General features: G+C 55.6%; 1 protein-coding gene across 3 annotated transcripts in view; it reads right to left on the bottom strand.

The window, feature by feature from the left end:
• PLCG2 (phospholipase C gamma 2) overlaps window positions 1–22,411 on the bottom strand; it is a 114,322-nt gene that overhangs the window by 12,602 nt on the left and 79,309 nt on the right. For 2 of the 3 annotated variants that reach the window (XM_040982311.1, XM_040982313.1), the window contains 15 exons: window positions 21,950–22,125; window positions 20,190–20,390; window positions 18,951–19,070; window positions 16,392–16,572; window positions 15,357–15,428; window positions 12,472–12,581; window positions 10,900–10,996; window positions 9,760–9,826; window positions 8,202–8,359; window positions 7,056–7,158; window positions 5,892–6,101; window positions 5,495–5,640; window positions 4,929–5,043; window positions 3,859–4,026; window positions 469–557 (listed from right to left, as the gene is read on the bottom strand). In XM_040982311.1, the coding sequence (XP_040838245.1) occupies window positions 469–557; window positions 3,859–4,026; window positions 4,929–5,043; window positions 5,495–5,640; window positions 5,892–6,101; window positions 7,056–7,158; window positions 8,202–8,359; window positions 9,760–9,826; window positions 10,900–10,996; window positions 12,472–12,581; window positions 15,357–15,428; window positions 16,392–16,572; window positions 18,951–19,070; window positions 20,190–20,390; window positions 21,950–22,125 (2,013 nt within the window). The remainder of the gene's footprint in view (window positions 1–468; window positions 558–3,858; window positions 4,027–4,928; window positions 5,044–5,494; window positions 5,641–5,891; window positions 6,102–7,055; window positions 7,159–8,201; window positions 8,360–9,759; window positions 9,827–10,899; window positions 10,997–12,471; window positions 12,582–15,356; window positions 15,429–16,391; window positions 16,573–18,950; window positions 19,071–20,189; window positions 20,391–21,949; window positions 22,126–22,411) is intronic. The other variant, XM_040982312.1, reaches the window with a different exon arrangement.

The raw sequence follows: 22,411 nt of genomic DNA on the forward strand, positions 1-22,411 counted from the left end.
GTGGACCCTTGGTCCTGAGCAACTTCATTGCTTCCTTTTATAAAAATTCAGCAAAGCCCAACTCTTTTCCACAAAGCTCGCCCAAATCAGTTCATCCTTTAGGGCCTTGGCACATCAACAGGACCCAGGAGCAAGCTGCCTCCATAGGGAAAAGAGCAGGTGCGATCCACACACTGCCTCCTGTAAGTGCATTGTGGATGTTCCCAGACCCTTTTATGGTATCTGGATGCATATGCTCTCTATGGGCTCTTGCAGAAATGAAACTTTGCAGAACTCCCCCGGCCTTGACCTTTGCCAACCACATTGCCTACTCCAGACTTGGATGCCATTCCGCCGGAAAAAGAATGCTGGAAGGAAAACCCAAGACCTCAAGGAAATAACAGAAAAGCAGGTCTCCTTGGGCTCAAGTCCACCGGCCAAAGGTCGCCATCCCTGCTTCCCCTGCCCTGCTGGTCACCCACCACTCACCAGGACTGGTCGCATCTCACAGAAAACCAGGAGAGAAGCCAGCTCAATGTCCTCACTGTACCCATTCTTCAGAGGGACAGATCTGTAGCCTGCAGCACAACAGGGGGAAAGGCAAAGGTGACGTTGGGCTCGGCATTCTTGGAGAAGGTGAGTGCTCACGTGCAGCCCGACTCACTGTTGGCCAGCTAGGGATCCCAGGCTCAAAGCCGGGGACAGAGGGCAGCAGCAATGATGGGTCAGTCCATCTGGGAAAGTCCAGCTAGGAACTCTGCCATCTCGAAAGGAAGCCAATTTACTCAGGAAAAAAAAAACCCACATAAGATTGCACATTGAGTGTAGTGCCTCCAGCTATACTTTTGGCTGACCTGTCACCTTTGAACACCACCTGTAGAAGCACCATGATCCAGTTTCAGATGAGGTAAGCGCCACACTTAAGCCATCCAGTCCCTTCTCGCTCCCTGCCTTCCTCCAGAAGGGGTGAATTATAGTTTATACCTCGACATGGTGCTGATACCTGCATTCCATTTTGTAAGCAGGATTCCCCCAGGGCAGGCAGCTGAGCTGGGATTTTCTGACATTTTCCTGTGGACATTTCATTCAGTAAAGCTATAAGAGCAGAAGGCACACCCACCACCTAGACTGCCAGTAAGCTTTTACAAGCTTTTCCCCGTTCTCCCATCTGTCCATCCTGTTAGACAATTCATAGTAATACGGAGACACTGGCACATCTCTCCCTCCCTCTGTCCTTAGGAGCTCCACAATGCCTTACACTGTTCCTCTTCATGTAACAACATGGCATTCACAAGCAGTGAAACGTACAAGTCTTAGAGTGGGCCATCTTCTTCCTGAACTTCCCTATGGATGTCCTGGTTGGCCAAATTTGTCCACTTTGGTTTTCTTGTAACTTGGGACCTGCAGGTGTGTGGGAACCTCTCTGTCCTCTTAGGGGCAAGACTGAGTGGGTATCAAGTGCTCAAGTTGTGTTCTTCCTGTAGGAACTTGGATGACCTCCTGTTGATTGCCGTCGTTGATATTCTTGGACCTGCTTACCCCTTGTTGATGATGCGACAGTTCAGCAATGGTGGTTTGGTCACTGTTTTTTGTCTGGATAGCCAGCCACAGAATCACTGTGGGTAGACTAATGCTATTCCAACCTGAAATGCATGCGTGAGTTCTGAGTGGGCACTGCTGTTAGGAGCTGGACTGCGAGGGCTTTGTACTCTCTGGCAGTGCGGCTCCATGCCAGGTCGGACTGACGGACACCTGGCAGCTGCCGTTAGGAGCTGGACTATGAGGGCTCTGTGCTCCCTGGCAGTGCGGCTCCATGCCAGGCCAGACTGATGGACACCTGGCAGCTGCCGTAAGGAGTCTGGGCACATGAGCTTTCTCTAGCTCCACATCCCAAGTCTCATGTTGACACAATGGACAAACAGTTCAGGTTTATTGGAGTTGGGGCTCAAAAGTGCTTCTCACTTCCTTCCCCCTAAAAATAGAATTTTTATTCTCATTTGCTTTGGTTGTTTTACAGGGCAAGAGAACTAAAAGCTGTTCCTCTAAAAGGTAAGGTGAGTGGATCTTTAAGCACCTGCTGGCAGAAAGGGAGGCCTTACCAGTGCAAGCTCTGGAGCAGGAAGTTGTCAGACACTCCTGGGTTTGAGTCCTTGCTCTGGTCTTATGCATCTAAGACCGTGAGCACAGCAATTCACACCGCTAACCCATGGAGTGCCCAGATGCTAAAAGCAAAGATGGCAGAACCCCTTCCCCAGGATTACTGTGGAGACTGAAAGACAGGCAGCAAAGGCGGCTTCCTCACCAAGCCCACAGCTTGAGTCATGCCCCACAACAGGCAAGCTCAGAAGGTTCTTGATGTGGGGTGCCCCATTGGTCTGTTCAGTTCCTTTCTCTCTCATGCATACAGATGTGCCAGCCATTGTTGGGAGCTAAAAAGCAGGGAAGAGACCAAAAGCCCCAGCTCAGAGGACTCACAGCTGGGCAGGGGGTACTGGCACTCCATCAAGGCTCTTGTTCTTACACGGAGCATCTTCTAGGTGAGCCTGGATACTCTGACAGCCAGCAAGGTAAGAAAGTTTCATTAAGTCTGTCCTCAGTACAGGTCAGATGGAGGAAAGGGCAAGACCAGGCCCTTCATTTTCCAAGAGGCCTGTACTTAAGCACAGGCCCCCACAGGTACAGCATGATGGAGACAGGTCAGGAACCAGCTGGCATAGATACCTTGAAAACCTGTCTGCCATGGCGCCTGGACCATAGATTTAAAAGAAACTACTCTCCCTACAGAGGGAGAAGTGGCATCATGCCTAGGCCTTATTTATTAAGTTAATCTGCAAGAGGCACATTACAAATTAAACAACCACTGTAATTGCGTGGTTTCCAGTAGTTTATGGAGTAGGCCAATTAACTAAGAAGGCTTGCCAGACATCAGGCTCTGGGGCTCACAACCAAGCATCCTTTCAGAGTATCAGAGCAAATTATAAAAATGGAAAGTTCTAATGTGCTAAAACCAGAGGATTTAAGCACTTTTTTTTTCAATTAAAAATTTATTTATCTTTACCACAAAGTCAGATACATATATAGAGAGGAGGAGACATAGAGAGGAAGATCTTCTGCCCAATGATTCACTCCCCAAGTAAGTGCAACGGCTGGCACTGTGCCAATCTGGAGCCAGGAACCTCCTCCAGGTCTCCCACACAGGTGCAGGATCCCAAGTTGGGCCATCCTCAATTGCTTTCCCAGGCCACAAGCAGGGAGCTGGATGGGAAGTGGAGCTGCCGGGGTTAGAACCGGCACCCATATGGGATCCTGGCACATTCAAGGTGAGGACTTTGAGGATTTAAGCACTTTCAAAAATTCTATAAACTCACTGGAGTTTTTTTTCAAGGAGCTGATCACTTCTACAGCAGCTACAGATCTCAACTTGAGGGCCCTGGCGTGGTGGCCTAGCAGCTCAAGTCCTCCCCTTGCACACCCAGAATCCCATACAGGCACCAGTTCTAATCCCAGCAGCCCTGCTTCCCATCCAGCTCCCTGCCTGTGGCCTGGGAAACCAGCCAAGGATGGCCCAAAGCCTTGGGACCCTGCACCCACATGGAGACCCAGAAGAGCCTCCTGGCTCCAGCCATTGTCATCACTTGAGGAGTGAATCAGCGGATGGCAGATCTGTCTCTTCCTCTGTATATCTGACTTTCCAATAAAAATAAATAAAATCTCAATTTGACCACCAGGTACCAATCCAGCCTCTCACAGCCCTCTGGCTTTGCATCTGCGAAGTACAAGCTCTAGGCCATGCCATCACTCCTGCAGCACAGCCACCAGAGCCAGCAGCACAAACCAAGGAGAGCGGCTGGGACCGAACGTCATCGCAATGGCCCTTACCTGACTTGATGCCTTTAATGGGGTAGGTGGCATGAGCGAGGAAGTTGGGATCACTGAACATATCTTCCTCATAAACCACGAAGCGCAGAAATGCCAAGTTGGGGTCATAAATCTCAAATGTCACCTTCTCCTGGGTGGAAGCCCAGACTGGGTTGAGGCCATTATCATCTGGAAAAGGAGGCCAGAGCTCAGTCAAGGCCACCCTGCCCTGCCCACTCCTGATTCATGGCTTCTGCCTCCATCAGCAGCCACACAAAATAAGCCATTATCTATGCCAAGACCTCAGTAAAGCACAGGTCTTTCCCTGTCCACTGTGTACATGCCTGTGGAAAAGCTACAGCGGCAGCCCTGGACTCCTGGGAACAGGGGAGAAGGGAGCCCCTGGCTGCAGCGCAGGAATCCAAGAAGTGGAAAAAAATGGACAAAAGCAGTGTGTTGAGGAGATGGTCCAAGGCAGCAGCAGACCAGTGGAGCGCTGTGCTCTGTGCTGTCTCTGCCAGACACAGGGGTCCTGGGGCTTCAGCAGTCCTCAAGCCCCTGCAGAGGTAAAGGGGTCCAGCATGGGCTAAGTCCTCTGGATTGGGTCAGCTGTGCCCACGTTACACCTCTGCCTCTTAGCTTTCAACTCATTACACATATCCAGGTGGAACAGTCATGGCATAGAGGGCAAGGACTGACAGTTTGATGAAATGACTCTTTGCTGGGGCAGCATTGTGGCACAGAGAGTTAAGCTCCCACCCTTGATGCTGACAGCCCATGTAGGCCTCAGCTCAAGGTCCACTTCTGGTCCAGTTCCCTGGCTGTGCACCTGGAGAGACGGTGGAGGATGACTCAAGTGCTTAGGCCCCTGCAGCCATGCAGGAGACCCAGAGGAAGCTCCTGGCTTCAGCCTGGCCCAGGCCTGATGTAGCCATCTGGGAAGTGAACCGGAAGATGGAAAATCTGTCTCCCTCCATCTGTGACAGTCTTTCAAGTAAGTGAATAAATCTTTCAAGGAAAAAAAAAACTAAACAGCCTCCCCACGTGTGATTCTGCTTCTTTCAAATACAAAGCAAGTAGTGACAACTTACTTACGACTGTAGTCTTAAACTTGTTGTTGTCACATTCGGCTCCACAGATTTCCACCTCCACGAAGGGACAGGCGATGCTACGGCACAGCTTGGGGAGATGGCGGGCACCCAGGACCTAGGGCACAGACGACAGTGTGGGGCTGTCTGAGGTGCACCTGCTGAGTGCAGGAGGCAGGAACTTCTGTTTAGGTTCTAAACTCAAGGAAGCTCCCCAGCTGGGTCCCAGTGCTGTGCTGGGCAGGGTGGAGTGAAAGGCCAGCTCTGACTATGAGGTGGGGCTGCCCAGCACCAGGCAGGTGGAGCAGAGGCTGGCATCCTGTTCCTAATGGCTCTTTATGGAGTGTGGGTCACCTGGGCTCCAGAAAGGAGCAGCATAATCTCCAAACTTTTGTTTGCCTGTGAAGCTGGCCAAAGGTAAGGGCAGTCCTCTTCACTGAGGCCTAGAGGCCACGTCCCCAGTTCTTCTGGTCAGACAGGTACTCTGAACCAAGACAGCTTTGGGCAAATCCTCCCACACCCATTTCCTGAAGCAAACACTGGGGCGTCTACAGGACAGCTGGGCCTACCTTGACAGTGACCGTCATCAGGATCTTCCTCTGCGACTCAGGGGGCATTGGGTCGTACTTCTCAGTCCGCATGCTCTCAGGCTGTAGGACATAGCCTGTCCGCCCATTGAGTGAAAACAAGGCATGATTCATCTGCATGTACTTGTCTGGAAAGCAAAGCAGACCCCTGCTGTGAGTCAGGGGGGAGAGAGGACCGGGAATGAAAGAAGGGCGTTGTGAACGGGATGCAGAGGAGACAGAGAAGGGAGGAGAGAGAGAGGACAGGGAGAAAGAAGAGAAAAAGGAGGAGGGGAGTATGTGAGAGAAAAGGGGAGACGGGAAGAGGAGAGAGAGGAGAGAAAGCAGGGGAGATGGAAAGGAGACAGAGGGACCATGACACCTCCCCGCCCTCGCTTGCCTGCAGTCTGGAAGTTGAGCGCCACCATCTGGGAGCCGCAGAGCCACAGGCGGAAGGGGTCATAGTTGGAGGAGTCAACCCGCTGGCCCTTGGGGTAGACGCGGGTCAGACCCTTCTGGTTGTACCGCAGAAGGTCGATGGGCTTCTGCCGCACGATGCTGTCAGCCTTCGTCTCGACGAAGGAGCGGATTTCCCGGAAATCAGGGTTTTCTGCACACAGAGCAGCCGGTCACCGTGTAGCCTAGGTCTCAGCTCACGCTGACACAGCAGCTGCTCACACATTGAGGGTTAAAGGAAACCAGGCGTTGCTCTGACACGACACCCAGGGGTTGTAATGGCAGTGGCGGCTGCCCTCAAGGATCCCCAGTGCACACAGGGGATGAGTTTCAGTCTAGAAATACTGCCATTTGTTTGAAACTACCAACATCCTTGAACAAGAAAACCTCCAGGGCCTCGGGGTCAGGCTGGGCTTATCAAGAAGCAGGCAGGGGTCATGGTGACAGCGGAAGATGCAGGGAACAGCCCAGGGTCCCTACCAGGGGGCAGGTGGAGACCTATTTCATCTTGGCATGTTCCAATGGAGGAACAGATCCTGATCGAGGCCAGTCCTGACTTCTGCCCCCTCTCCCTGGTGAACTACTGGGGTTGGCACGGCTCCTGCACGCCTGTGTCCTGCGAGCCCACAGAGGGCTCCAAAGGCCCCCAGAAAGTAGAAGGTGAAGAGCAAAGGCCCAAGGTCTTTGATACACGGTGAAGGATGTTTAGAAGACTGATTCCTCAGTGAAGGACCCATTAATGACTGCAAGGATATCTAGGCCCTAGGCTCTGGGACGTGGGACTTGGTGACAGAACCTTGCAGCCGTGGTTGAGGAGCTCACATTGGGGTGGTCATCAGGCCAGCCCAAGGGGCATCACCAGAGCCTGGAGAGCTGGGGCCAGCAGAAGATGAACACATCTCTCCTGGGAGTCACAAAGGGGGAGCCCCATGAGAACCAATGTGTCATCTGCAGGCTTCTGTACACACACACTAAGCTGCCTGCTGAGCAGCCATGGCTACCCGCCCTGGGGACGCATTCAGCAACAAGTTTCTGCCCCTCTGCCCCCTCTGCTGGTGCCAAACTCCAAAGATCACAGGGCTGTCACCATGGGTTGGGGAGATGGTACCTAGGTTGTCCTTGGTCTTGCTGGTCGGCTTGCAATAGACGACCAAGTCGGACAGCTCGATGGCAATGGACTGGTTCTTCTCCCAGTACCTCATGTTGTTCTCCTGTGTGGGGGTAGGCATCGTCAGCTGCAGCCACTGGGGCAAGCACCCCGGAACCCCACACTCACACCTGCTCCCAATTCCCTTGCCTAAAGCCACTGCTGTGCACAGCACAGGCCCTGTGTCCTGGAAACACAGGCCACTCCTCTCCAACTGCACTGATCAGAGCGCTCTCTCTCTCTGAGGCTGGGCCCAGGCCACAGACTCGGGGCGTTTCTCCTGGGAGGAGGACCCACCATCCCGTTGAACCCTACCTAAGCAAGGATGCACTTAACCCCTTTCCCCACTGCTGACCACCACTTTCCACAGGCCAGTGTGGAACAGTGAGAAGATTGAGATGGGGGAGCAAAAGTGTCATTGCAAGGGCATGCATAACCTCAGGTGACACACCTGGTCCGTCTGCCAGGAGATCTCGTTTCATCCAGCCCACACGCCCTCCGAAAGAGGGTGAATTGACACCTGACACAGAGCTGCAGTGAGCTCAACCTCCACAGCTGGCCAGCCTCAAGCCTGCTCCAAGCCCCTGCTGTGCCTCCTCCCAGCCCTGCCTCCTTCCCACACAGCATCAGCCACCAGGTCCTGGAACAGGCTATGGACACAGCCAGCCAAGACCCAGTCCTTTCTTACGGAGCACATTCCCTTCCTGCTGGGAATGACTGCTTTGGGTTTTCCTTATTGGGCCATCAGCCCTCGGCTGGACGTGCATGGAGGAGGTGTGAGGTGCTGGCAAGAACAGGAGGTTTGCAGTGAGGCTGGCTGCTCGCCCAGGGCCCAGGGCTTCCCTGTCTACAGCCTGCCCATCAGCTAACTCAGAAGACGGGGTGTGAGAAGCGTCTGTTCTTCCATAGGAACGGACCAGTCTTGCTGGCTGTGTCCCCACAGCCTGTTCCAGGTCCCAGAAATGCAGGTCCCACTCTCTACTGAGAGTGAGCCAGGGCGAGCGAGAGGTGCTCCCACTGTGTGCACCTGCCCCACCCGCTCACAGCCTCAGCGTAGTGCCAGGGGCCTGTGAATGCCCACCGTGCCCAGGTGAGCAGAGGGCTTACCTTGGTGTCTATCTTCCAGGTGATCTCCCGAATGCTCTGAAACCACTCGAAGAGCTCCTCCACCCTGTCTGTGGCGAACTCCACCGGGGGGTCACCCTGCTTTTTGGGCTCCAGGACAAACACAAACTGCTTCTGGTTTTTGCCCTGTGGGATTTTCACTTTGGGAGAGAACCAGAGTCCTGATCAGCTCCCTGGGCAGGCCACAAAGGGCAGGCCTGATGCAGGTCAGGGCATTATTCTAGGAGCCAAAGCAGTTGGCCGCCGCCACATCCACGGCTGGCACCAACTGTGGTGGCGCCGTTACATCAGCAGCGTGTGGACTCCAACACACCCTGCTGCTTCAGGCACCCACGAGCTGAGTCCTCACACAGGCTGGGCCCAAGTCCCCAGCACCTGTGACTGTACCCTTGTCTATAAAATAGGACTTGGCAGACATGCTTGAATGAAGGCTTGCAACCCAAGACAGTCCCTGACTTAGGGTAAACCTGTCTTTGTGAAGGAAAGGAGAGGGAGGCCTGAGACAGGAAAACCACAGAGGCGGCGTGTGAGGGAGGAGGCACAAGCCAGGGACCCCGAGGATGCCAGCAGGAGCTGGAAGCCAGGAGCAGGCATGGGATGGCCTGTGTGTGCCCGGAATGCCTGCAACACAGGATGTAGGCTGAGAGATGGAAAACTCGGTGGGACAATGTGACTGGCTTCCCGAGCCCTCAGAGGGGCGCACGCTCCCAGTGGACCACCGCTTAGTATCTCCTATTGGACTCTTGCATCTGCTCCCCCGGCAGGTACTTTTTTTTTTTCTTTCCAGGAGACACTCATGCAGCATGATCAAACGGGCACACAGACCAGTGTGGCAAGGCTACGGCTGAGAGCGACCCAACTCACCCCCCGAGCCCTGTGCAGGCAGGTGGCTTGCGCCCCTCTGTTGACCTGCAGAGACTGCAGAGACTCTGTTGGGCCCTAAGCAGACACTTCAGCTGGACTGTGGAAGGGTAGACAGGCGGGGGCGGGGGGAATAAACGCTGCAAGAAAAATGCTGGTAATGGAAGGAAAAAGGTCCCAAGGCCAGGGAAGCAGGCGCAGGCGTCCCTGCTGTCTCAGAGGCAGCATGGGTTCATGAATTGACGGCTGCAGGGAACGCTGATGCCTGTGCCAGCCACAAGGGCTGCCCCCGGAAAAGGCTGCTGGGGCCTTCTGCCCACAACGGCTCTGCTTGGCCCTGGAGCCCTTACAAGCAGGCCGGCTCGTGGTTCTATGAAGCCCTCTGCTCTTCACACCCACAGCCTACCGGATAAGACCATGCCGGGGCACGCCCTCATTGCCCTCTGCCCCCACCCTGGGTTTCCGGATCCCTGGATCCCCAGCAGAGCTCCTGGGAAGCTGAGAACCAGAGAGGAGAAGTGGTGAGCCCATGGAGTCCCAGCAACCAACAGTGTTAACATGGCTATCAGGAACTAGCCCAGCCCCAAGACCCAACTTGAGCCAGGACCTGGCACATCATCCACCCGCCCTGCCTAGGCGGTTCTGGGATCGGGTCCGGGGCAGCCGTGTGTGCACATACCAATGTTATAGGTATTGAGGTCCAGGATTCCTCTGCAGAGCGCGCCTAAGGGATTGTCTTCAATAATCTATGAAGAAACAAGACATAACTCATGGCAGTCGTAAGGGGAATAATAAAAAGACAACCAGCTTTCCAAAGCACACCGTTTAGCAGACACTGCCTGTGGAACTGTTTAAAATGCATTTTCATTACAGGAAGCGTCCATGGGGAGAGCTCTGAATAATGGAGCGTGCAGGCGACGGGCACCCAGCAGCGTGCAGGTGCAGGCAGCTGAGGCCCCGCCTTCCCGGAGCCCTGGCCTTGTAAATCCCACAGCAAGCATGCAACCTGGTATATTTAGGTTTTCCAGGTCCCCACCAGCTGACCCATCTCCAACTCCCGCCGCACTGGAACCACACCAGGGCCCACTAAAAACAACAGCATTTTGGTCTCGAGGATGAAGGGGGCCGGGGGCCGACAAGATCATACACGCAGCCATCATCGGCATTAACCCAGTCCCTGCCACCAAGCCAGGCTGTGCTGCGGAGAGCCACGCAGCCCAGACATGGTGAAGGCACTTCTTTGCTTAGGCCAAGCTCACTGGACACACACCCGCTCCTCCCAGCTGTCATTCTCTCTGTCAGTTGGACTCTAACTTTGAAGTCTCAAATGCCCTTTCCTCCAGGGAGCCCTTCCAGATTGCCCTGGGATCTGGAGACCTCATTACAAAGCTGCCAGCTTTGGTGTGAGGGGGCTGTCCCTGGTCCTTCCTGGAACCTGCTGGACCAGAGGAGGCCGGCGCAGGCTCACACAGAGCAGACTCATCCATGCTGAGCACACTTGGGGCATCTGGCTGTCCAAACTCGGCGTGTTTCATTTACAGGCAGCTCCAAATAAGGGCGAACTGTGCTGCAGTGGGAATTGTGCTGCATATTCCAAGCCTTCCAGCTCAGCACAACCCGATTAAACTGTGACTAGCTTGTCACGGCGACTTTCACCTGCAGCGGTTTGAGGACAGCCCCAATTTCCCTGTCACTCGTCTGCCCTATTTGGGAGCTCCACAGAGACCACATGTAGCAAGCACACATACAAATCCAGCGTTGGGTGGTTCCAGGGGCTTCCCCAAGCCATGCCTGGCAGGGACCGAGGGCACGAACTCACCTGCTTTTCCATCTCCTCCACATCGAATGTGGAGATGTCCTCCACATAGTTGGACGGGAAGTACTGCTGGATCCGCGTCCCGTAGTCCCCTTTCCACCTGCAAGGAAACCGCATGCCCTGAATCGACACTTGGCAGCAAAGTTCCTTTTGCTCCTTAGGTGCTGCCTTGGAGCCGCTGGGGAAGGCAGGTGGCCAGGCGGCCAGGTGGCCAGGCGGCCGCAGGAGGTGGTCGCAGCCAAGGGGTTTCTCATGCAGAATGCCCACTAGGTGGCAGTACAGCTCTCAGAGACTTCCTAGCTGGGATGAGACGCCGCTGTGGACCCTGCAGAAGAGGCTCTTGCTAGCCTCTGAATGCATCTCGGGTCGAGAGTCTGGGAAATTTGGAAGATTTGTGGGAAAGCATGTGGCTTCCATGTTTGGCACACTTTAGAGCAAGCTCCTGGGCGCCACACTCATTGGCCAGGTCACCAGCGAGAAACAGGTGCACAGGGAGCAAAGGCGGTGGGAGGGTGGAGTGGAGTACAAACACTATGGTTGGCAAACTGGCCAGGCAGAAGGGTGCCAAGGGCTATGGGGGGAGGGGCAGGAAGAAATCAACAGGAAAGTCTAACTGGGCAGCCCCAAGCCCCTGCTGCCGCTAATAGAGGTACCACTGCTATTCCAGGAATAGCAGGCATGGAATCCAGCTATGGAATCAAGTCTAAAAAACAAAAAAGCCCTGATTCAGGGCCCCTTGCAGGAGCGTGGGGAGGAAGCTGGCATCCGAGTGGAGAGGGTCAGCTCAAACCTCAGCCTGTGGTGTCCCCAAGTGGCATCTGGCCTCCGTGCCTCAGCGTCCTGCTCCGTAGGTACAGGTCATGAGACGAGTGTGCATGGAGTGAGTCACCCCAAGTGAAACGCTCAGAACACAAACACGCCCAGGGCCAGCTCCGCTCAGGTTTCCACACCAGGCCCAGTCATCCTCACGACACCCGTGTTGCTGCCTGGACCCACGGTCACCAGCCAGTTCACACTGCTCTCACCCCACAATACTGCTTGCCCGGGGTCTTACTGGTAAAGAGATAAAAGGAAGAGGCAACTCTGAACTCAGGTGGCTTTGCCCTAAGGCTTACTCCAGTGTAAGATGGGGCCAGCAGCAACAGCAAGGGGCTAACCAATAGCGTAAGAATTTTAGTTTGCAATAATGCCCAGGCTTGTGCACTGGGCTAACCCTGCACAGGTCAGCAGCTGCACCAGCCTGCAGCCTGAGGAAAGCCTCATTGCTGCATCCATGCAGCTGGCATAAACATTCAGCAAGGGAGCCAACCGTGACCCTGGCACAGGCTAAGACCTCAATTGGCAGCAGCTGCTGTTGCCAGTTCAGAGATCTATGACATGCCATGGCATGAGATGGATGCCAGCAGACACCTGACATGGCACCACGGTGACGCCAACTGTTACTGATCCACATGCCCAGGAACTCGGCCCAGCACAGCGGGCAGAAGCAGTCAGTAGCAGAAGCATCTCCAGGAAGGGACAAGCCAAGTTCACCAGTCCCTGGTCAGGCAGCCCAGTTACCCTAACCAGCCTTACCAGCCCCCAGGCTCCTTGGAGACATTGTGGATGAGGGCACCGCGGCAGAAGCTCAGCTCGTCACTCTGCTTGGCTTTGTAGTCGTACAGAGCCTTCACGGTTCTCTGCGGCTTCCAGGGAAGACAAGAAGGAACAGGTCAGGCAGGGCCGAGAACCCCAGCCTTCACCAGCTCCGCTTGGGTCTCATCAGGGAGCAGAGGCTTCAGCAGCGATGTAATAGCGCCATCTGCTGGAAACAGATTGGCACTGCAAAGGCACCCAAAAAGGGTGGTGATGGGGCGTCCCCGTAAGGGCCAAGGAATTCTGGGAGCGTCCTAATACTGCTTAATTTTTTTCAACAAATAAACGGTAATGCCTTTCAGCTTAAGCCCAACTACCTCTGCTCAACAACACAAGTTCAAGGGCAATGACATTCCCTGGCCATGCTGGGTGCCTCACCACTTTCCCCCAAGGCACACCCTTGGTCCCTGATCTTTCTCTGCAGGATGCCAACAATTTTGAAGGGTAACCAGGGCCCTCGCCTTGAACTTAACCCACAGGAGGGGTCAGTGTTGGCAGACATAAGGCAGACAGAACTGCCTCAAGAGAACACGTCTCCCTAGTGAGTTGGCGTTAGCCTGCTGCCTGGCAAGTAGAGACCAGGACTAAGGGAAACCCCGACTTTGACATCACGGGATTGTCAGTCCTTCAGTCCTCACACCAGGGTTATTATGCCCATCTGACAGATCATGAAACCGAGGCAAGAGCCCAGGTCAACCAGATGGTCAGGGGCTGCACCCCCGTTACTATGATAATTCCTGATGGTCTGGGGGGTGGGGGAGAAAGCCCAACCAGAGGTGACCTGAAATGCCTCTCTCTGTCTCTTCCTGACCTGCAACAAAGCAGACTCAACCAGCATGCCCTGCTTCCAGTCTGACAGCAAGAGGTACTGGCCCGGAGGCCCCGGGAAGCCACGGCCAGAGGCTGGAGCGAGGGGCATGTAACAGCTTCAGGAGGAGGACTCGGCCCCTGGGGTGGAAGCAGGGTCTTCATGAACCACACAGAAAGAAGCCACCCACCAGGGACTGAGTCCCCATGCAGCACAGCACCTTGGTCTCCTGACTCCAAACTCCAGCCTCACTCCTCCCAAGCCATTATCCAGCCTCCATGTGCCTCCATTTCCTCATCTGGAAAGTGGGCACCGAAACAGGACGTGTTTGGCAGGTTGGTTAGGGTTGCACTGCCAGTGACGTAGCTGAGCACACAGTTGAGGTTATTCCTACACGATCCTCCTCTGTCTGTCCCGGGGACTTAGCTAAAGGAATCAGTGCAAAAGTTACCCCAAGGCTCAGGCACGCAAGCCTGCATACATCCAGAGAGCAAGACAAGGAATGGCCCGAACGGCCAGAGCTACGGAAACAGCCCCACTGGCGAGACACCCAGAACATTCTGCAAGCTCTGCCCATTTCCTTCCTAAGCTGAAATCGCCATGTTTGTGCCTCGCCTAGGAGTGCAGCCTGAGAGTTCGCTCAGCTGAACAGTGGGAGAATCGCACCTAAGCCAACACAGAAGACAACAGAGGCAGGTGTGGGAGGTGGTGCAGGCCAACATCTCACCCCGGGTCAGAGGCCAGGAGGGGTGCCGCAGCCAGGCTGCAGGAGCTGCTGTTTGGAGGGACCAGGCCGGGGCTCCTTCTGTGTCCTTGGTCCAGGGCCATGTCTGCCCAAGGTCTCCCGGCCCAGCACAGCTCTCACAGAGGAGTCAGGAAAATCTGTCTGCTTGAACTTGGCCTCGTTGCCACTTTTAAGACTGGGAGGTTTCTGGCTTGAGAATCCAAGATGAGTCCTGGCCTTTTGGCAGGTGCCAACCAGCATCACTGCTTAAGGCCACTCCCAAGCTGTGGTGTGTGTTCTCTAGGTGACCCCGCCATCTGACTAACGGGAGGCCCATGGCCAGCAGCTGCCAGTCACGGTCAGGGCAGAGCTTGGAGACTGTACGGCAGCTCCAGACAGTTCCACTCACTCCTGCTGCCCGCTGGCCTGCATGGACATCGGAGTTGGCAGCTTCTGCTTCAGGAACTTACATCGCAGAGGGGAAACGACTCAGGCCCTTTCAACTGACCTCCAGGGACAGCAGCCGACCAGGAAGACAGACACGGCCATGACCCCCGAGTTTGCAAGTTAAGCCTGCGGGGGACGGGACCACTCGCCTTACCACAAAGACTCCTCCCTGCTCCGTAAATGCTCTGCCCCCACCTCAGACCCCTGAACCTTCTGGTGCACAGCACTCGCCCTGCCCACTTCACGTCCTGCCAAAGGAGATGTGCACTAGGTGAGGATTAGACATTCTAAAAAGACAAGAAGAATTCCACCTCTGAATTTCAACAGAGCACACCAACAGGGCTCCTTCCAAATCAAGGACTGTGCCCCCAACAGGGAATTTGCTCTTCCCACCCCACCTGTTCACGCTGAACTGAGCCAGAGCAAGGCAGGGAGGGGGGCTAAGGCATAGACCACCCCTCCCTGCAGGAGAACACCCAACAGAGTCAGGGGCCGGCAGGGGTATGAGCTATACTGGCCAGGTGCAGAGGTGCCACAGGCTGTGCCAGCATACAAAACATGAGGAAAGAGACAGAAGCCCTGTGGCCCAAAGGCGACTCAGGATTTAGCAAGAAGGTGGCAGGCATCTAAGTAGCATTGCATTAACGCTTTCCCTGCCACTAGTCAACATCTTGTCAATCATCAGATCTTCTCAAAGAAAGAAAGGAGGGAAGGGGGTGTTTTCCAGACGGTTCCCTGGCCCTGGGGAAGCAGCCATGGGGGTACCAGGTGGGGTGGGACCCGCGCCACCCTGGGACCTGACGGTGCTCGTACCCGCGCCACCCTGGGACCTGACGGTGCTCGTACCATGGAGGGGTTGATCTCACTCGGATCCACGTACATCCTGCTGACATCATAAAGGGAGTTGATGTCTCTTTCCTGAAAGAAGAGAACATAAAGAATAAAAGAAAAGGAATGGACAGTTCATGCTTGCACACCGGTCCCTCGAGCAAGGGCCGTGGGGGTGTGGGCTTGCCTCCTCTTTGGTGGAGGAGTTACAACCCCCTGCAACTCCTGGCAGACAAGAGGGAGCTACATGGCCACTCTCCCAAATGTGTAGACCACCCCTAATCACAGCAGCGCCCTCCCACCCCTGCAGCCAGGCCTGCTGAGTCACTTGTAGGCATGCACTCGGCCTCCTAGCCCACTGGGCATCTCTGTCCCCAAACAGCCTCTGAGCAAGTAGCCACACAGCATGGACACAGGCACCGCACTGGCCCCCCACTACCTTCCTGTCCCTGTCAGCTCAGGGCTTGTTCCTGGCCACTCCCCCTGCCCAGAGCCACATTTCCCTTCCCATCTCTCTGGGCCCACACACTCCTAGGGCCTTGCAGGGTCCAGCTCCCTTCTCTGGGCCGCACGCCCAGCAGTGTCCTGTTGTGCCTACCCTGTCCAGGGCATCCCTATAAATCACATGGCCCCCCAAACATCTCCACTATGTGATGGGACACCCTGGAGAAGCCACGGCTCCCAGGAGCCGACATGGACCCTGGAGTTCCCAGCCTCGAGAGCAGCTCTTGGCACATGGCTGGGACAGGTAATCTTGGCAATCAAAGCGGGGATCCATCCAATAGGATTCCACATGGGGCCACAGAGCCCAGCCCCCTGTTCGCCATCTTCCTTAGTAACTCCCCTCTACCTGGGCTCACTGCATCCCAGCCACGGCAGCTTCCTTCCTCCCTAGCCTTCGGGCTGACATCTGCCCGTGACCTGTGTCCCTCAGCAGTGGAATTTTCATAGTCCTCAGCCATCGCTCACTCTGGATCTGCTCATCCACCTTCCCATCCATGCTCTCTGTGTCTGATTCCCCTCCCTGTGCCCTCTGTGCTGCCAGCCTCCTACCATGTTGTAGCGTTCCAGCAGCTCGGGGGTCACGGGGTAGCGCAGCCTCATCTTGCGGTACAGCGTGTGCTTTTCGTAGTAGCTGACGAGCTCCACGAGGCTCTCGAAGTAGGCAGAGGTCCCCAGCACGAAGTGTCGGCCATCGCGGTTGATGCGACAATGCTTCACTTTGCCCCTGGCCCTGGAAGGGGGAGACCACAGCGGCTGAGACACTGAGAGCTGGTGGTCCCTCAGAGCTGAGCAATAGTTTGTAATGCCAACCCTCGGGGACTGGCTAAGTAAGTCAACAGAGCACAGCCCTCCCGTGGAGCACCAGCAACACTGAGGGGGCGAACCCAAGCGAGATCTAGAAAACTAGGAAGAAATGGTGCCGAGTGCCTCGGTACGTTGCCCTTCCCTCGTCCCAAACTACAGAACTCTGGAAGCAACATAGGGATTTGCAAACCACGGCCCTGGTCAAATCTGCCCACCATTGGTTTTTATGGTATTTCACTGACACGTGACCACCACTCGTTTCGTTAAATGTTGACTCAGACACATTAACTCTACAAGTCAGGCCGTGCATCTGCAACCCGAGGCCCAAACCCTTCAACTGTCTTCAGTGGCCCAACCAACACAACGACGAGTTTTTCCCTAAAAGGATGTAATTTCCTCATCCTTCTGAAACAAGACGTAGGAAAAAAACTACCAAACCAGATCTTTAAAGCACTGAAAAAGCAAGTGTCTAAGGTTGACAGCTAACACAATCTTACCTAAATAAATAATAAAGTCCACCTCAAACAGCCAACTTTGAATAAGATGAACAAGATTAGAGCTATCGCACTGTGGGGCTTCAAAGTATACTAAAAACTACAGGAGTCAGTACAGCATGGTAATGGCACAAAAACAGACACATTAACAAGACAGAATAGAGACAAATCCACACAGTCAATCAACTTTCAGTGAAAGTGGAAGTCGACTGGAGATCATACAATGCTGCAGACAGTACTTGAATGACAGGTGGTATCGACTGCGGGTGCTGTGGACACAGGGTGCTGTGGACAGAGGGTGGTGTGGACAGAGGGTGCTGTGGACAGAGGGTGGTGTGGGCCGCAGGTGCTGTGGACCGCGGGTGCTGTGGACCGAGGGTGCTGTGGACCGCGGGTACTGTGGACAGAGGGTGCTGTGGACTGCGGGTGCTGTGGACCGAGGGTGCTGTGGACCGCGGGTACTGTGGACAGAGGGTGCTGTGGACTGCGGGTGCTGTGGACAGAGGGTGCTGTGGACAGAGGGTGGTATGGGCCGCAGGTGCTGTGGGCCGCAGGTGCTGTGGACTGAGGGTACTGTGGACTGAGGGTGCTGTGGACAGAGGGTGCTGTGGACTGCGGGTACTGTGGACAGAGGGTGCTGTGGACCGCGGGTGGTATCGACTGCGGGTGCTGTGGACCGAGGGTGGTGTGGACAGAGGGTGGTGTGGACAGAGGGTGGTGTGGACAGAGGGTGCTGTGGACCGCGGGTGCTGTGGACCGCGGGTGCTGTAGACTGCGGGTGCTGTGGACGGCGGGTGCTGTGGACCGGGGGTGCTGTGGACAGAGGGTGCTGTGGACAGAGGGTGCTGTGGACCGCGGGTGCTGTGGACCGCGGGTGCTGTGGACAGCGGGTGCTGTGGACTGAGGGTGCTGTGGACCGCGGGTGCTGTGGACAGAGGGTGCTGTGGACCGCGGGTGCTGTGGACGGCGGGTGCTGTGGACTGTGGGTGCTGTGGACGGGAGCCATCCACGTGCAGAAGGAAGTTCAAGCATCATTTCACACCGCGTACAAACATCAACTCAAAACAGATCAAAGACCAAAGTCAAACACTGAAACTGTACAGCTATTAGGAAAAAACAGGGGGAAAGCCCCATGACACTGGCCTGGGTAATGATTTTGCAACAAGAGCAAAAACAGGCAAATGGGACCAGACGAACCCAAGAAGGGCCTGCACAGCCAAGGAAACAACCAACAGAGCAGAGAGAAAACCCGCCTTCGCCAACCACATATGAGAGGACTAATTCACTAAGGATACAAGGAGCTCAAGTAACAAGAAAACTGCCTGATTTTAAGAACAGGCAAAGGGGTCTAGATAGACATTTCTCAAAAGATACAGAGGTGCCAGTGTTGTGGCACTGTGCTTGCCACTTTGACGGTTCCAGCATCCCACTGTGGAGTACCAGTTCACATCCCAGCTACTGCATTCCGGAGCCAACCTCCTGCAAATCGCCTGGGAAGCAGTGATGGTGGTTCAAGTGCATGAGTCTCTGCCACCCACGTGTGAGACTCAGCTGGAGTTCCTGGGGCTCCTGGCCTCGCGCTGGCCACTGCATCCACTTGGGCAGTGAGCCAGCAGGGAGAAGGTGTGGACCTGTCATGGGCACTCAAGAAGTTCCAGAGTCTGAATTCAGACTTTCAGCCCTGAGAGGGGCTGCAGGGCCATGACTGCTGTTTCCGTTCTTATCTGCCTGTCCAGGTTGTGGGAGAGGACACCCCGGGGCCTGCCTCCACCTGAAGCTGCAGCCTTGCCTCCCCACCTGTCCCTCCTACCTGAAGGTGATGGCGTAGGAGTCGCTGCCTTCCCGCCGGCGGATCAGGAAGGCGCCGTCCCGCGGGATCCTCATGAGCATGTCCTCGGCTTCCCCGCGGCTCAGCGCACCATAGAACCACCTGCAGCCCGGGGCAAGCGGACATGGCAGGTGAGAGCCCTCTAGGTGGACAGGGACCACCACAGAGCAGGGAGGTGGTCATCAGATCCAGGAACCCAGAACCTGAAACCCTCAGAGGGGCAACCCCAGACAAAACCATCATGGAGAATAGCAAGTTTGGAAAAGCCCACCAGGAGACCTAGGGCACCAGCCTGCAGCGAGAGGATAAGCTGGCTTTGAGCATCACCTGGCTACCCTAGCCTGCAAGCACAGCCACTCAGACCACGAGAGGCAGGAGCACCGGCGACGATGCCAGAGCAACAGTTTTCTTAAGATGTGAAAAGGCCGTAAAAGGGAACCCAGAGGCCAGTGCAGCGGCTAGTCCTCTGCCTGCAGAACCAGCACCCCATATGGGCTCCGGGTCCAGTCCCGGTTGCTCTGTTTACAATCCAGCTCCTTGCTGATGTGCTTGGGAAAGCAGCAGAGGCAGACCCGAGTGCTTGGGGCTGCTGCGCCCACATGGGAGACCCAAAAGAAGCTCCTGGTTTCAGAACAGCCCAGCTCCAGCCATGGCAGCCATTTGGGGAGTGAGCCCGTGGAAGGGACATCCCTCTGTCTCTCTATATAACTCTGTCTTTAAAACAAAATAACTTTAAAAAGAAAAGCCAAAAGGGAATTGAGCTGAAAGGGACTGGGGAAGTGCCTGACTTCCACAAGAATGTGTATTTTGGCCTATTTTTTTTAACTTTACTTCCAGAATGCTCTGACCTGTGGCCAGGCACACTCTGACAGCTCCTCTGCTGAATGAAGACATGCAGGAGACCCCTCCCAGCTCTTCTTCCTTGTTTGTGGTCACAACACACAAGGAAAGAGCTCCAAGCAGCAGAAACATGCCGTGGGCCCAAAACCAAAGCCGGAGACCTCAGGGCGAGGTAGAGAAAGAGGGAGGAAGGGAAGGAGGGAGGGGGAGGGAGGAAAGAACACAGGTCGGAAGGAAGCACAGGAGTGCGGCTACTCGCCATCCTCTCCCGCCTGCAGGGCAACAGGGGCCCAGCGCAGCCCCAGGACCAGCTCCTGTGACGGCCAGGCCTGACCACCGGCTGCGTGCCTCCCTCTGCCCTCCTCGACCCCAGAGACTTACGGCTTTGACTCGTGCGGGTTAGGGTTGGGCACGGGGTCGGTGAGCTGCAGCTCGAACTCGGCACAGCGCAGGTGTGCTTCACGGTAGTGCTGGATGAGCGCGTAGACGCTGGTGAACTTGAGGTTGTCAGTCAGATAGTACTTCTTAGTGCCGCCCTCCACGGTGGAGCGGATCAGGCAGTGTTGCACGCGGCCGGATCGCCTGCAAGGAAAGGGGGGCCGTCAGTGCCTGGGACGCAGAGAGCCCAGGCCAGGGCCCGGAGGACGACTTGCACTGCAGCCACCTGGTCTCCCAGAACAGACTCAATGCGTCTGCAGGGTCTGGTGCTTTCGCCAGGATAACAGAAACTTCTGGATGGAGAGTGGCTCCCAGGAGTGACCACGACCATGTGCAGGATGAGCCTGGATTGCCACTGGCTCGGTAACTCCTGAGCTCCTGGTCCGACTTCCAGCCACAGGTCTCATCTTCTCCCGCTGTGTCAGCCCTCACTGTCCCCAGCATCGCATCAGGCCCTCTCTCCGAGTTTCACATCTGTTCCCGCACACCAACACTACCCTACCGAAGCTCCCTCCACCACAAACTTGCACAATCCATGGCATTTTTTCTGTCACACTGAGCACAGCAGCAAGCATGCAGTCACCCCTGGGTCTCCATGGAGACGGATCCCACAAGCCCCCATAGAAAGCAAGACCTGGGCATGCCGCAGGCCTGTGTGTGGGGTGGAGTGGTCTTCGCAAAGAACCCAGTCTCCTTACGCCTTCAACCATCTCCAGCTCCCTGACACACCTTCCTGCAAGGGAAGCCCCAGGAGAAGAACCACGACACTATTGCTGACTGAAGTCACCAGAGAACACAGGGGCACACACGCGCCACGCGGACACTAGCTTGGCCACGTGTCTCCGACGTGTGCCGGGCACTGAGAGTCCTTGCACGACGACTTTTCCAGAGACCGTCTGCTCACTACCGAGTTACTCTACCTGGCCGACAGCAAGCTCCATACATTTAGTGATGGAGGTCAGGATGAATGAGTGAATGGACGAATGTCAGCTCGTGACATCACCACCTCTGCTCTCCGAGGGCACCTCTGCCCCGCCCCCTGGATGCCAGAGGCGGCAGCGAGGCTGAGGGAGTCCACCAGGCTTTCACCCCACACTCCAGGACCAGGAGGAGGGCAGGCGGGTGGGTCCACACCTCCCAGGGGCACATCCCATCTTCATCTCTTTTTTTTTTAAAGATTTATTTTATTTTTATTGGAAAATCAAATATACAAAGAGGAGGAGAGACAGAGAGGAAGATCCTCCATCCACTGATATACTCCCCAAACAGCCACAATGTCCAGTGCTGCACTGATCTGAAGCCAGGAGCCCGAGCCTCCTCTGGGTCTCCCACACGGGTGCAGGGTCCCAAATCTTTGGGCCATCCACAACTGCTTTCCCAGTCCACAAGCAGAGAGCTGGATGGGAAGCTGGGCCACCAGGTTTAGAACCAGCACCCATATGGGATCCCAGCACATGCAAGGCGAGGACTTTAGCCTCTAGTCCACTGCACCAGACCCTCATCTTAAAAACTCACATTTCACTTATGACTACTTTTTTTAGTTGCTTATGAATTGTTTCACATCGAGATGTCCTCCATCCCAATTCCCAGGGTCTTCGGGTACTTTTCAAACTCTGTACACACTGGTGGGCGCCCAGCACAGCTCACTCCCCCAGGAGGCCTGGGGCTCAGGGCCTGGGCCGCCGGGCCGGCTCGCAGCTTACCAGAAGGACAGCGTGTACTTGTCGGGGTAGGTCTCGCTCTCGCGCACCAGGAACGTGCCGTCCTTGCCTCCCGTCTCGGCGCAGTACTCCTGCAGCAGCTTCTCGGCACTCATCCTCTTCTCCACCTTCTTGTGAAACCATTTCTCCCCAAAATGCAGCTCCGTGAGGGGCGTATCCTGGACAGGCCACACATACAAGAGGGCTCTTGGGCTGTAGCCACTTGCCTGCAACCCACTCCCGTCATGAGACCATCCCCGCAGCCCTCAATCATGTGCTTCAGGAAGTCTGAGTCCTGACACGCTGGGCGTCCACCCCAGGCAGCTGCAGGGGTGGGGTGAGAGTGCAAGAGCACGCCCCGGGAGCCCAGATCCAAGGCCAGGGGGACCTCTCAGAGAGCAGCAAAGAGCCGTGAACCTGACCGGTCAAGCATCTGGGCCAGCCGGCCAGCCAGGCCCTGGGGAC

The sequence above is a fragment of the Ochotona curzoniae genome, unplaced genomic scaffold (assembly GCF_017591425.1).
Source record: "Ochotona curzoniae isolate NIBS_2020 unplaced genomic scaffold, NIBS_Ocur_1.0 contig_3622, whole genome shotgun sequence".
In the NCBI taxonomy this organism is placed as follows: domain Eukaryota; kingdom Metazoa; phylum Chordata; class Mammalia; order Lagomorpha; family Ochotonidae; genus Ochotona; species Ochotona curzoniae.